We start from the raw sequence: 16,112 nt of genomic DNA, 5'->3' as shown, positions 1-16,112 counted from the left end.
CATCTGCTTCAATAAATTAGCAGCCTTGCAGCTTTTTAGTGTTCTAAAAATAATTCTTGGCAGGATGGGTCAGCAGGAAAAAGCAACAAATGTGATTATTTTATTAAAATATAAAAGTCACTTTTTCTAAGATACTAAAAAGAAAAGTGACTATGAAAGCTATATTGGTTTTGTCTATCCATTTTTTCTTTTGATAACTGTTTTATATATATAATTTTGCAATATCTGATGGTGAAATTACAGTCAAAAGAGCTTCTGCTAATGCTCTAAAAACTATTTTATCTTCTTAATATCCTAGATGATATGTAAACAGACTGCCATAAAACTTGCTGATTTAGCACATTGCAATGTCTATGTTTACTTTGTAAGTTGTTGCTGGATAATAATGGGAACAAGATCAGTGGAATAAAAGTACTTCATGGAAAGTAAGGAGCAATGCCACTCACCTGCCAGTGGAGGATTATATTCCAGATCAAACCAAGGGTCAGCTTATGATTTCCATCCACAATGTCTGAGCTCCCTATATTTACCAAATCAACCTATTAGACAAACCAAAAATAATTGTATAAGAAAAATAACAGGCATAAGAGGTTGGAGGAAGAGGGAGGTATGGGTTAGGGTAAACATTCCATTTGGCTTCTGTTGTTCCATAAAGATAAAACTCGTGTTTTACAAATGGCACAATTAATGTTCTGGAAAAAAGCCATCAGTGATCTGGAGTTCCAATTATTCCAGTTATAGCATGTTGTGAAAACACAGAATTAAAAGTAACAGTTAATAATAACTCGAACTCTTTTATATTAAGCCTCTGCAACTACAAATCACAAAACTGATGGGAGACAGAAAAACTCCTGTACTATACTTCATGCTACCTTACATAATATAATTTTCTGAAATTCACACATACACATATAGACAGAGTAAGAACCTACAAACTCAAGATATTTTTCTACACATTTAGCTTAAAATAGAACTTAAATTTTCCTTAATTAATATCTATAAAGTATAAGGAAAGGCAGGTTGTGTTCTGGAATACAGATAAAGCAGTGATCGTCATCTAAACAAGTCTTTTACACATTAGTTCATCCAGTAATATTGTTTTCCATAATTATATCATGCATTTGCAGTTTCATAATGAATCTACCACTCTAGAATACTCTTTCCTGCACATGTGAAATGATCCTTCACTCTCCCCCATTTTTCATGCTATCTAAATAAAAAAGCCAAATCCAGGGATGTGAGTGCAAGACAATATAAACTAAGTCCTGCACTTTTGGATAGAACTATGACTCTAAAATTTGCATCCTTGCTGTTTCATAGAAGCCATTTTTCATGGTCAGAACTGATGTTTATATGGAAAAGTACCCCATTCCTTCACAAACTATAATCTGCGTATCTCTGCTGAGCTGCTGAAGTTTTTTGAAGTTACAAAGTTGTATCTGTAGATTGCCTAAAGCTTTTGCACCCTCAAAATAAGCTGCTTTTTTTTTTTTAAACTATTATTATTTCAATACATCTATGTATAGGTTATTTTTATGAATCCATACCAGGTAGATATTTTAAAACTCTCTTAGAGCTCTTTTCTTTAAGGATTGCACATTTTGTACTAAAAACATACAAGACTGGAATTCATTCTAACCAACAGTGTCTTAGAACATTTCCCAAATGGATCTTAAGGAACTTAACCTAAACCTATATTGGGGCAACCCCCATGTCCCCTACATTACCCCCACAACACTCTCACCTTTCTATAGGAACAAAAAAACCTGTAAAATACATTTAGTGGAAGCAGCAGCATTTTTCAGTGTTACCACCCGGATGACAGCAGAACCTCAGAGCAAGAATAGCACACACCAGCAAAAAAAAATCTAGATTACTCACAGGCTTTAATTAGCTTTAGAGCCATTGATTTTGCATTCCTGAAGTCCCATAGAAATCATTCATCAAGCTTTTGAAGGTTAAGGAAACTTTTGGCTTCATGATAATAAGTATGAAGTATATCTCTACATATACTATGTTACTTTTTATACTGTGTACAGTTTATGAGGGTTTTATTATATGAATATGATGGCCCCTGGATGACCACTTCACTGTCTAAAACAATGTTTTTTCTTCTATCTTCTAAAATTGGAATACTCTCTGTTTTCTTCCCGTATTTGAGAGGGACTACTATTGTGTTCCAGAAACTGAATGAATAGAACATTAATGGACTTAGATGGTATGTACTGAATACTTCAAAAAGCATTTGCTGTGAACACTTGTAACCAGGTATGCAGTCAACACCTTCTTGTATACTGTGAAATAATGCATTGATGATTTTTTCCCATTAAGGTTAGATGTTGCAGATTTTGAATAATTAGAAGCTTTTTCTTCCATTTATTTACATGAAATTCCACTAAATAAAAATAAAAATCAAGCGGGAGGTCTTTATGCCAATATTATAAGGTCACTTTCATTTATGCAAAAATCTTTAGATGGATTATCTTAGATTTATAAAGTAAATAGCTTTATTCAGCAGTTGAACTCAAGCATGTTTAGTGACCTACTGCAGCTATCAAGAAATCCAATATAATAGGCAGCACAGAATACATTATCTTTGTTCTGTCACCTCTTACTGTTAAGTTTAAGTGAGTGTTATAGTTTATTTGAATTTATTCTTGAGAAGGATATATGATAAAATTAGTTGGTCACTGGAAATGTCTGCTGAAGTTATGGGTCCATTAGAATGCTGGCATAAGGAAGATACTATGAGAATGTTTATTCAATAATGATGCACAGGATACTGGCTTGAAAAGTCAATCTTCACAAAGTAGAATTGAAAGTGGGTTTGATATGATTAATGTTTTGAACCATGAAGAACCTCTGAAAATTTACCAAAAAAATTTATTCTCATAAAAGCCTCGGTTTTTCAGACTTCAAAATTGTCAGAGGTTGTGAGTAGGTATTTTGATAGATAGCACCTTGTAACCAGTTATGGATGACTTCTAGTAATTAAGTTTTAAAAATCTATTTTAAACACCATGCATTATTATAAAATCCTGCATGTTGATCTATCTTCAGATATCATCCACTATAGATGTATTATTCAAAATTTTCTGGAAGAGGATTTTAAACTCTTTAAAATACATTCACCCCTGATGCCGAATGACAAAGTATCCAAGTCACATTAATAAAACTGCCTTGACTCCAGTATTTGTATACTATAGACCAAAGTTTGATTTAAAAATCTACAAAATATTTTGTATGCTGTCTATAGAATGTTCTGAATCTGTCTGGCTGAATACTTACGTTATTTCTCTGCAAAACCTGGAGTGCTTTGTTGACATTGTTCAGAGCATGAACTCTTGTGGAGCCCTTTTCTTTTGCCTACAAAGAAAGTAAAAGAACTTTGACTGTCCAAAATCAGAATCGAGTATATTATAGGTATCTCAAATCTTTTATATGGTTCCGAATCATGGGTCATCTTCTGCCATCACCTGCGTCTCCTAGAACGCTTCCATCAACGCTGCCTTCGTACAATCCTAAACATTCACTGGTCAGATTATGTGACCAATACATCTGTTCTAGAACAAGCAGCTGTCACAAGTATTGAGGCCATGTTACTGAGAACACAGCTGCGATGGGCAGGGCACGTCTCAAGGATGAAGGACCACCGCCTCCCTAAGATCCTGCTCTATGGTGAACTTGCCACCGGCTACCGCATGAGAGGAGCCCCGAAGAAAAGATACAAGGACTCCCTGAAACAACATCTCAGCCTTGGCCATATTGATCACCATAACTGGTCTACTCTGGCCTCCAGTCGGGAGGCTTGGAGACACGCCATCTATAACGCTGCTGATGCCTTTGAGAACGCACACAGAATCACTCTTGAGGAGAAAAGACAACACAGAAAGAATCGTGCCTTGCAGAATATACCTCCTAAGGAGTCTTTCTGTTGTGCCTTTTGTAATCGGATATGTCTATCTCGCATTGGCCTTATTAGCCACCAGCGTGCTTGTAACAAATGTGGATAGAGCCTTTCCCAAATCTTCGTTCGCGAAGCCCAGCCATGATTACCATACATTGGGCTTATGCAGCTTCCCAACATGGAATAGAGTTAATTGTGAAACAAACTGGATCCACATTTAGAAGGTAATTTGGTACCTTGACAATTTTCAGTGAATGAATCATTGAAATGAATATAAAATCAGATAATTCCAGATTCTATTTATCATGATTAGTTGTATTCTGCATGGCAATTTAGAATCATTACTATGGCAACTAAACAGATAATCATCAGTCTGTTTAATATTTATTTACAAATATATTATCTCTGGATTTTAATTCTCAAACTCCAGCCTGCTTCACTACTTTTTAATGAGAAAGTTTCAGAGAAAGATGCTAAGCTTACCAAGTCCAACCAGGAACACAAGAGAGGAGATTCAGAAATATGTGTGACATGTCATTTTAGAGTTTCCAAGTTGATAAGAGCAAGCTGTTCTGTCTTTTCAGGCAAGTACAACTCCCACACATAGACTGTATGTATGAAATTTATTAACAAAACATTCTAATTCTACACATTAAATGTTATTCCAGCTAAAATCTAGATATTTAAATGAACCTTGCCTCAGTCTTGTTTCTCTTTGCCCCACTTCCTTAATAAGTGCAAAGAACAAAGTTGAATATTTTCATTTCAAATATATGCCTAGCAAAAGGCTACTGGTTAATACAGCTCTCAGTCACAATGTTTTCTCAATTTCAGAAGGAAGTCAAACATATTCAGATCCCTAAAAATAGTTTCCATAGGTCCTCATCAATGGCAGAAATTAATGAATATCACCTACTACACATATCACAACATCAGGGCTTCAATATACAGTCAATGTGTTAAAAAACACATACAATTTTTTGGCCTGTAAGGCATTCCAGGAGCTCCAGAAGTCTTCGTCCATCTCGAAAATCATTAAAAAGGTCTTCAATGTAACGTCTTCCAAACTGAAATGAAACAATAGGTTTAGTTAGTTAGAGCACCAAAAAAAAAAAAAAAAAAAAATTATGTATGACAGAGTAAAAGAGGACAGTACAACTAAACTCATAGGATTCTTTCAGATACATTGGTTTTAACAGGGTTCTAATGCTTAAGAGAGATGTGCTTACCTTATTTCAAGTACATACCATTACTTCGAACAAATAAAGCGGAACTGAATACTAATAAAGCTAGAACACAAACTAGACTTGGCAATAAAGGTGCAGATCAGGAGAAAAGATTTGGAAAAATAATTTGCAAAAAAAAGAAATGGGAAAGAAACAAAAATACCCCAAACACACAGGAAGTGATACCAAATTGAGTGTCTAGTAAGTGCTCCTTCATGGGACAGAAACAAACTTGGAATTACGCAGAGGGAGATAAGTCTTAGGCTTACTCTACTAAAGATCTAAGATACATATCTATGTTAATAGGTCATACTTGGAATTGTACTGAATCAGAGCCTCACTGCTGTAACTGGCTAAAAGGCATCTTATACTTTGTCCACAGCATCAGTGAAAGATGAAAGGAAATATTTGAGATTTTTCCCCACATGACAGTGATAAAAAATTATTCACTCTTTCTAAAATTCAAGCTAAGTTTATGATCTGATGCTTTGACTAGTGCATTAAAAATATAGAAATATAATTTTTTTATAGTTTAGTCACTGCACAAGTTTTATGAGCACCCATCAATTTTGTAGTGGTTTTGTATGTATGAGAGCTATTGAGAACCACTATAAAAAACAGTGATTATTTTTTGCAGTGCCAAGTAGATTCACATGTCCACATTATTTCTAATTTGTGAAGTTTGACAGATGCTTTGATTGATTTGAGAGGAAGCATCTGTACTTTAATTTGCTAGAATTGACACTGTGCTGACCTACATTGCACATCTTCCACTTTTACCACAGAGCAAAGTAGAATTGGGAATCCATATTACACAGAAAACATTTGCTTTCTTGTCAGCAGTGTTGTTCTGCTACTCACTGCTACACTCATTAGAGCTAGCTGGGAATTTTATGAAAAACATTTTGTTAGAAAGTACCAATTCTTTTGGAAGGTTTCTTAAACAGAGGACAGAATTAAGGACAGTTTTCAGTGCTAAATCAATTTTTTTCCCCAATCAATACAAATTTATGAGTACAGCACAGACTTCAGTGCTATTAGCTGTTCTGCCATGACTCCATTCTCCTTTCTTTCAGACTGCTCTTCTAAGCAAGAGCTTCTTTCAATCCTTCTTTTATTTTTTTTAGTAAGGTCTTGTTTCTGTTTCATGGAACAAACAAAACCAAAACATCACAAATTTTCTACAGCACTGGGAATCCCTATTTTCTAGCCAGTTTTTACGCCATGCACAACTCATTCCAACTAAGGTAATTTCTAGTTAACACACATGCTGCCACTCTATTACCCAAAATATCTGAAAACCAATACCGAATAGATTCACATATTATTTACTTGGACTGCTCAACATCTCGAATTATTTGTTTAAGTAATAACACTCAGCAACTCTATTTGCTGCCTCCCATTTAGTATGAGAAATAGCTTTATAAAAATGTTTTAAATTATGGTGTGGAAAGTCGTGTGCCATTATGCAAGTCATGTACAGAATTCCTGAAGTTGTTGGACAAATTTAACACTAAAACATACAACTGAATCAGAGAGACCTTGTTGTGTCTTGCAGAACAAAAGTCACTTTTGCAGAGGGGAAACACAAGATTTGTGCACTCTAAGGGAGCACTATAAGACAACAACAGGCCCTTCTTCTGTTACACCATGAAAGAGTTGTGCCCATAACGTTGCTGACTCTCCCTGGGAATTTGAGCACAATGACATATTGATAATAGAATATAATTATATTGGTTTGTATCACACAGGAAAAACAGAACTAGCCTTAGTAATGCCTGCATCTCTGTCTTTCTTCCTTTTTGCAGCGTTTAAGCTATTCATAAAATTTATGTTGAAATCAACCTAGACAGTCAAAAAAGTCTGCTTAACAAATAATATGGTTTTTCTGGTAAAGCTTTTAGAAAGAAAATAAAGACACAGCATAGTAGCATCCCTAGCAGGACATATTAATTACAAATGTATTACAAGTAAACCTTAAACCAAAAGTTCCATTGATTTTTTAGGGTCTTGGAAGAATATCTTCCATTAATCACAACTAAAAATACCTTAAGACACCTTACATCGCTGCCACACATATCATCCTAAACCTGAAGAAGGTTGCTATTTTTCTGGCAACAAGGTAACTAAGTCTTCTTTCTCAAGTAGATTGAATGTCTTTTATGGATCAAAATTGCAGTAAGTCTTCAGATACAAAAGTCTCAATGTTGCATCAGACAAATTTATTGTGTCATTGAAAAGTGTTTGTCAACTCAAACCTTTGAAAACTCAAAACTTGAAAACCAATCATGGCTAGTTAATGCCTTGCCAAACAAATGCCTAGTTGCTTGTTATACATTCTTGTTGAAAATAACCTTTTAAAAAACTTTTTTAGGTTTTACCCATCACCCTTTACCTACTGAGGAATGAAAATGTTCAGAAGACTCTCCCTTGCATGTTGATTTGTTACTTGTGCTATACTAAAAATTTATCCAAAACCTAATTTTAAAAAATGCCCAAAGCAGCTGCATGCTGAATTGTTGGTTCCCATTTATTTTTTCTTCTTCAAAACCACAATGATGGAAGAAATGGGGAAAACAAGAGAGAGTATAGGACAGAGGAAGGACTGCAGATACTGCATGCGAAGCACAAGATGACTTTTCATGAGAAGTAGAAATTCCTTTCTAGAAGTAGAAGAAAAATAAAATCCAAGACAGGACTTTGTTAAAATCTTAACTACTAGAAAGAATAGCTATTTAAGTATATGGCAGTTTTACATATTTCTGTCTTCATGCTAAATGAAGGCCAAAACACAAACTTTCTTGGTTTAGCTGATGGAGCTGTTGGCTGCAACTGCTGACCTTACATAACACAAGGGGACCTGAAGGAAATCCAAGGGATTTACTTTAAAAGAAAAATAGCATAAAATATGATCCAGAAGAGAAGATTCCTGTTTCATCATGGATTAAATTAACCTTCAAATTTAAATAAGGACTGAAGAAATTACACTGGTATGGAAAAAAACCAAAACCCCTACCCTACACTACATCATGGTAAACTACACAAGCCTTAGTCTTAGAATTATGGAGCACTGTACAATTAACATGGAAGGAAAATGTGGAATTTGCAAGGGAGTCCTCCCCCAGGTGTTATAAGTGAGTGAAGCATACTTAGAGTGTTCTGTGTGCTAACTTGACCTCAATATTATGTAGACTGAAATATCTCAAGTGTATACATGTTCCAAGTTTAGCAACTGAAACAATTTTATGCCAAAGAACATTACCTAAAAACTCAGAAGCTGGTGAAAAAGAAAAAAAAAGAAAAAGGAGAATTGGGAAATAGATTGAAATTAAGTTTTAATAGATAACTGTATTTGCAAATTTTTTGATTTGAATATATTCAGATGTCTTAAAACATCAAGCCTCATCCTACTTATCTCACTACCATCTACTTTCATTGCCATTCCTGTGTTCTTCTTTCCAAAAAAATAATAGACCTCATTGTCTCTATGTAAATTTAACAAATAAATTTTATCAAAAAATTAAACTATTTAATCAGCTCGTTCATCAGATATATAATCAAAGAAATTAGTATTGTGGGAAGTATTACATGAAAAGATGGTATTCTACGAAAAGCACTCTATTCAGAGTTAAATGCAAATCAGTAATTGTGAAAGAAATACAGAGAACACCATGAAATAATTAAAAAATAACTTGTCCAGAGAAGGCACAAAGACATCTGTTCATGAACATCGCCTCTCCAACGAGTCAAAGCTCTAAAAATTTTGATTAGCATAAAACTGTTAGCAGATGTTATATTTTAGAATAAATTAGCATAGGCAAATGCTATACTAAAGGAAAACAGGGCAAAGGGAAAGGAAATAGGAAGGGGAAGAAGGTGGAGAAGAGAGGGGAAAGGAAAGGAAGGGAAGAGGATTAAGAACAAGTGTCGAGGTTTAAGGGGGACCTCAGAAAGGACATGAGGAAAAAGGATTGAAAACATACCCCAACTCTAGAGGCATGGGTGTGGGAATGGCAGGGAAAAGAAATCACAAATTTTTGCTCCAGTCTCCAGTGGACAGTTTCCCAAGCAGAATGAAAGGGCTCATTATACTCCTGACTCTGTGGAAACAAGTTCTAGTCCATTTCTACAAGAAGGAAATGTGGAACCATGCGATCGGCATTAGAGAGACCTTGTCTCCAGTCAGGTGGAGGAGAGGGATAACCAGGTTCACTGAACTGTGTAGATTTGAGGGCCCGGCACATCAACTCCACACAGGGCACCAAAAAGAACTGTTGTGGTTTAAGCCCTGTTGACAACTAAGTACCACATAGCCCTTTACACACTCACCCAATCCAACCCCAACCCAGGGGAATGGCATTTGGCAACTGTCAGTGGGTGGTGAGCAACTGTGTTGTGCATCACTTGTTTTTCTTGGGGTTTATCTCTCCATTTATATTTTTATTTTATTATTATTATTATTATCTTACTTTGTTTCAATTATTAAACTGTTCTTATCTCAACCTGCAAGTTTTACTTTTGATTCTCCTCCCCATTTCAGTGGGAGGTGGGAGGTATCTGGAGTGGTGCTTAGTTGCCAGCTGGGCTTAAACCACAAGAAGTCACGAATTTTCTCCCACAAGCAAAAAGCGTAGAAGAGTAATTCCATTTCCTGAGATTCATAAACACTCAAAATTTCAAACAATGAGTCCATAATAACAACTCCGGCAAAATACATGATAACAGAAGACTGAAACACAATTATTATTTGAGGTTCTTTAACATGCATATATTTTTTTTTTCTGTTTCATAAAAATTTCATGTAATAGAGACATTTCCACATTTTTTCTCAGAAAAATTACAAAGGGTAAAAAACTTGGCTGAGGAAGAGATCTCTGACTTTTCATTTTCCTTTGCAGACAAGTATGCATTTAGATTATACTGTTCATTTGAGGTAGACTAGACTGTAAGAAGATTATTACAGTAAGACAAGTTGGATTCTATTTCTTATGAATTTTACAGTATTATTGGCTTATTATTATCAATTCATATGGGAAATCTAGCAACTGAAACGATCAACAGATGGAGAGAGACAGAGAATAAATTAAAAGAGTAAAAGGCACAGTAAAGACAGGGAATTCAATGTTCAGCACAGCATTAGACAAAATATTTAAGGTTGTATTAGGTGTAAATAGGAAAGATCATCTTACAATAGAATGAGTGGACATGGAGGTCCTTCAGAGTCTCAGGACAGGTAAATAACTGAGATTTTAGCTTGGGACAAGACCTTTGTTTCCATTAGGCACAGGAAACCTGGACTGCAGAGCCTGGAAGGGAGGTGCAATGCATTCCATCTGTGCCTGCAGCTTGCAGGGTTGTGGAACAAAGAGCAAGAGGTTCCCTGCAGTTTAGCTGGGACCTCAGACTAGTGATTGACTGCTAAAAAATGAAAAGACAAAAATGAAAAAATGCAACCCAGAAAGGCAGAATGACATAAGTCATAAGTCTTTATATAACTTTTTCAAATTATTTTTGCAATTCCATTCTGTGGATCTGTAAATGTTGCTGAATAAACATCAGTAAGAAAGAAATAAAAACTTAGTTGGCTTACAGATGTTGCCCTTAGTAAGACTCTAAAGAATCAGCCTTTTCTTGCAGTCAAAATATTTGATGCTTCACTCTGTGAAACAATAAAGAAAAGCTATTGAGCTAATCTCAACAGATCTTTTAAGTCACTTTTAATAAAAGAAGGACTATTAATACTTGCTCTTGCTCTGCTAAATATATTAAAAATTCAATTTCTCTCCCCAACATTCTTGTTTATAGTTTGTTTAATTCTGCTGGGAAGTTCCATGAAAGTGACTGACATTTTCTTTCATTGATGCTGGATTACTATTACAGCAGCAAAAGATATTGTCCTAGTCATGAGGGGAAAAAGACGCAGCAGACATAGTTTAATTAGGCCGTAGGTTTATGGACTCATGGGAAGAACCAAACAATAACTTGAGCCACCCAAGCCATCCTTTCTCCCTTCAACACTTTTTGCCTATTAGAACATGGAGGCATCCACTCTGCTCCAGGTGAAACTCTGTGTTGTCAGTTGGAGGCCAAACACCGCACGAGTGGTTTGCCTCTCCACTGTCAGAGATCCAATCTGTTTCCCAGGCTTTGTGGTAGAAATCTTTTTTTGCTCTCTAACTTAATTTTCCGAGGAATTACATAGAGGAGTATGTAATGCTTGTGTTTTAAAAATGATTGCTACCGAGCAACTGTGAGGAAGGTGTACAATCCTTCTCTAAAGAAGCCACATTCTTCTTCCAGTCAGAGAACCAAATGTTCTCTGCGCCTTTCAACAAGGTAACTGTCACAAGGCTTGCAGCAGGCACAGAACGCCCAACTCTGTCCTTAAAGAGTGATCTAGGGGCAGGTCTTACCAACTGTCTGAAGGCAGTTCATGTTTGTGGACAGGACACACACTCGCAGAGCAGAAGCTGGTTTTATATCCAGACCCTGAAGTTAGGTAATGACACCAGACCTTCCCGGGATTTCTGCGCAGTTCTTGTAAAAGCATGTTTTCCCCTCAGCATAAGGAATCATTCTACTTTTCTAGTGCCATGACAGAGAAGGATATTTGCACACCCTCAAGTTTCTGAAGAATACTGTGCTATTTCAATTCTAAAATAAATTAGAAACTCTCATGTATAAAAGAAATTCTCAAAGCTATGTTGAAATGATCCCCATCATTTGGACCACGGAAATTAGTAAATTATTTGCTCTGAAAGCAAAAGGAATTTTTAGACACATGGCATTTTAAAAGTCAAAGCCAAAATAGTTATTTTATATCCTATTTCAATATAAAATTTCCTTATGAGGTTTATTCAATACAACTTGAATTCACTTTATCTAGATATTCTATCTTACCTATTAATGCCATTTGAAAATGAGATTTTGAAATTAAGCACATCACAACCCAGATTATTTTTTCAAGTTCAGTGGTTTATATTTTTTCATAAGACTAAAACTAGATTAAGGGCATATATTAATTGTAATAGCATGATAATATTAAGAAACTGAAGATCTATTTAGAACAACAAAATAAAACCTAACTGATATAGTCCCCAGTCAGAGTAGGAAACGTACAATGATATGAATGGTAGTTTTTTAATAGCACTACAATAGATATTATTTTTTAAGAAGTTATATAATCCATACTATCAATTGCTAAAATGAAATTGTATAATTTCAGGGGTTTTAATATTATTTTTCAAAAGGTTAACTGTTTCCAAAGAAGAAAATATGTTTTAAACAGTTCATATTGCTCACCGTGTGTAGATCATAAACACACAGATGAAAGCATGAACAATTTTTCACGAAAAATTTGATGGGCCAGTTTTAAGCTGACAGAGATGGTACAGCCACCTCTGGACATCCACATCAGAATGTGGCAGGTTTTGTACTCAGATACCTGCTAACAAAGAAATAAACAAAACATTATTATTTAATATATGTGGATAAATTTCATAATTAAGTATATAAGTTTCCTTAAAAATATTTAAAATTACACCAAGTTTCTGTTGGGTAAGCAGTGGGCATCTACTGCATTTGTTTTAAACAATACAAAGCTTACAGGGATACACAAAATAAATCTGGCAGCTCTCTTTTTCACCAGTTGAATCTAGCCAGCTAATATCGTTGAAGCATTTCCTATTTTGCAGTATATGGTGTTCAAGGCCATTAAAGACCGGATGATTGGCAATAGGATCAAAAAAAACCTTTGTGGGAATGAATATGCACTCAGCAAGCTCCTACAAGGTTTGAAGAATGAGTTATGAATTCAGAGTCAAGAATAGGAGCTTCTTTTGACAGTACAGGTAGCTTCATGCAACCTGTAATTGACTCCAGTGAGGCTGTTTTTTTTCTCAAGTAGTCATATAATGATGCTTCCCACTCTGCAAAGAGAGCTATAAGGAAGAAAATTACCATAAACTAACAACTACATTTATTTACAGTGTTATCTCAGATGTAACTTTCAGTAAAAGAGAGAATGTTAGTTATATTTACATGTTTGAGAACATTTGTATTGTTTTAATTTACAGTGTGTAGGTATTTTTGAGGCTATAGAGGGTAGAGTTTTATAACAGCCTTTTTAAACATTGGGAGCTACAAAGATTAAAATGCAGGGTTTCTGAAAGGAAGAGCTAGCCCACTTTCCAGTGGAGAAGCACAAACTGTATCTAGCAGATGCTAAATGCAACAATTTTGGCTAAAATTCTCATTTAAGGGAGCAACAGTTTCACAACAGACTGTTTCCATGAATATTTGTTATTCAAGTAATTTATTTTTCTACACATGGTTATTAGAAAACAGAAATAAAAGGGAATGTCTTCAGTCTTCATGAAAATATCAAGCTTTAGTGCAAAATCTCAGACAGTAAAGAAAGATTCTGAAATTTTTGTCTTTTGTTTTAGTGATGCTCTGAATCTTAGAGAACAGGTTAATATTTACTTAAAGAAGTACAGAATACTGCACATACTGTCATTCCTCACACATGAAGATGTCCTTTCTGAGAGAGTTTGGATTCTCCATTTATTGAGAGACAGGCTTTAGCAATACTTTTCCCATCAGTTTAGAGCTTAAATCCTGGCTTAAAAGAAAATGATGAGAGAAATTTCAAAATTTTACCTTGGAATCCCTTCAGGTACATAATCTTTTCTTTAAGAATAAATAAAACAAACAAACCTCTTCTGCCGTCTATACATGTAATAGGCAAATAGTCAAGCTTCTAAGTAAGTGCGATTGTAATCAAACAAGACAAAGCTACAGCAATTTTCATCAATAAGAAAACAAAAGGAACAAACTCCCTAAGTCATTGCAGCAAGTCATCCAATTTGCTTGATTTGCCTTTGTCTATGGAGGAAGTGCAAAAAGCAAGAGTTCTGGCATTTCTTGTCATGTTTCTATTCACACTAATTCTTATATTTTTTTGCCTTTAATTAACATTTCTTGATTAAGAAACACCTGACCAGTATTTTGATTTTAACAAAAAAAAATAAATGGAATGATTAAAGGGAATGGGGAATAGAGAAAATAAATAGGTAATGATTATGTATTTAGTCTGCATCAGTGAGTAGTCACCCTCAAGAACTAACACAACTTGGTAGTCAAATAAAAGCTAAATTCTTAGTACATCTGAGGTAGTACTGCTTGAAAATGTATTTTTTTTCAAACGTATTTTCATGGACTCAACTGAACCTTTAGTACTGGCATACAAGTGGATGACTCATCCTCCCTCCTAGAGTCACAAACATCTAATCAAACTCATTACACTTTCTGGCACACACATATAGTCACTCCCTGTCATTTTGCTACATGAAATAGTCAAATCAATTAAATAATTGCTTTAAATACTGCCATTTAAAGGTGGAGCAATGGGAAAATCCATGCAACCACATCTGAGCTGGCAGGTGATCATATTCACCTGGTGAAAAGGAAAGATCAGTATTTATTTATTCAGCATGGAGGTTACTTCATTAACTTAGGGCCTAGGAGGACTAAGCTTGTTTTTGCTGTACTGTGTCAAAGACCAACTACATGAATACTACAACCAAGAACTGTTCTGGGATTTCCCCTTTACCCACTGTTCTTATTCCCAACAAGCTTGTTTGCAGTAAATGGGATATTAATTTAAATTACATGCTTAAAAGAGCAAGTATATCCTATCTGCTTGAGCTCAGGTAGAAGTTTAAAATATATTCTTCCACTTTTTTTCCCCATCTGGAGAAGTGAAACATAATTTTAGAGAGACTGAAAATCCATCACATGGTGAAATAAAGGGATACGGTTTTCCAATACAGTCCATTCTTTGGTTTAAATCTTTTTATATATTAAGATCATTATCTATATATTAAGATCATTATCTAAATGTGATAAATTAATTAAAAAGACAACAAAACAAACCACCAAACAAACAGACCCAACATCTCTTTCTTGAAATCACAGTTTCCATTTGATCTACTACTAAAAAGTAGTAGCCTGCTGTAGAGTTTATTATCTATATGTAAAATTTCAAGACATTCAGAATGAAATCATAGAAAGAGGACAGTATTTGAAAGGGAACAGAAGCACACTATAACACACAGTGAAACAGCAGGGAATGAGGTCATTCACAGAAAACTTCTGTTTCTTCTGACGAATTCAAATGTACACATCTGGCAGTCTGCTGGTCTGTCAACAGCAGGCCCCCCAGGCTGAGCTGTGAGTGTGGCACCACCGCTGCTCACCCTGATCTCTGACTGCCATTCTCTTACTGCTGGACAGCCCAGTCTGCTCCTCATTTCCCAACCATTCTACTTCTTACCCTGCATCAGCAATGAGGTCCATTTTCAGATTTTATGAATGGCCAGAAGCATGTTATAGTTGGATTTTACATTATCTGATAACATCTGCCCATCACTCTGGCACTCCTTAAGACCCCAGTTTTTATTACCCCATATTGGTGCCAATAGTGTGATTTGGTATGCTCAAGAGGTGAGGAAAAAAAAAAAGAAAAAAGAATCTTTATTTGTTTCTTCTGTTTATATTTTTTTCTTCTCTTGTAGTGTTACTAATGTAAATAGTGTATGCAGGTAACATACATATTATATAGCTTTCTTACACTGAAAATAATGTAAATTTTCAATTTTTCCTTCTCACTCTCCACAGTTCATCAAACCACACATAATTGTTTATATGGCAAATAAATTAAATGATAACTGCTCACAAGACTAGAAGACATCTTGACTAGATACTAAGTTGATATTTCTATTACTACTACAGTTCTGCACATTATTGTCTGCAAATATGTTTAACATATTTGTTATGTTTAACATAATAAGTTGCTGTGTTTTGGCTACCAGCAGGTAGCAGGCATATGGACCTTAAATCACAACTAATTATGGTAACTTAGTGAAAATGATTGGCACATGCTTCTTTTGTAATGTCTGGCAGTAAACGGCCCAGAT

At 35.0% G+C, this 16,112-nt stretch overlaps 1 protein-coding gene across 1 annotated transcript in view; it reads right to left on the bottom strand.

The window, feature by feature from the left end:
* Window positions 1-446: 446 nt before the first annotated feature.
* LOC108508539 (dystrophin-like) overlaps window positions 447-16,112 on the bottom strand; it is a gene marked incomplete at its 3' end in the record, with an annotated part of 198,958 nt that continues 183,292 nt past the window's right edge. The window contains exons 3-5 of the mRNA XM_017837392.1: window positions 4,882-4,974; window positions 3,289-3,366; window positions 447-539 (exon numbers count right to left, since the gene is read on the bottom strand). Coding sequence (XP_017692881.1) covers window positions 447-539; window positions 3,289-3,366; window positions 4,882-4,974 — 264 coding nt within the window. The remainder of the gene's footprint in view (window positions 540-3,288; window positions 3,367-4,881; window positions 4,975-16,112) is intronic.

This window comes from Lepidothrix coronata, unplaced genomic scaffold, assembly GCF_001604755.1.
Source record: "Lepidothrix coronata isolate B3197 unplaced genomic scaffold, Lepidothrix_coronata-1.0 Scaffold303, whole genome shotgun sequence".
Classification (NCBI taxonomy): Eukaryota; Metazoa; Chordata; class Aves; order Passeriformes; family Pipridae; genus Lepidothrix; species Lepidothrix coronata.
The sequence above is the reverse complement of the archived record's forward strand: the minus strand, read 5'-3'. Positions and strand labels throughout refer to the sequence as shown.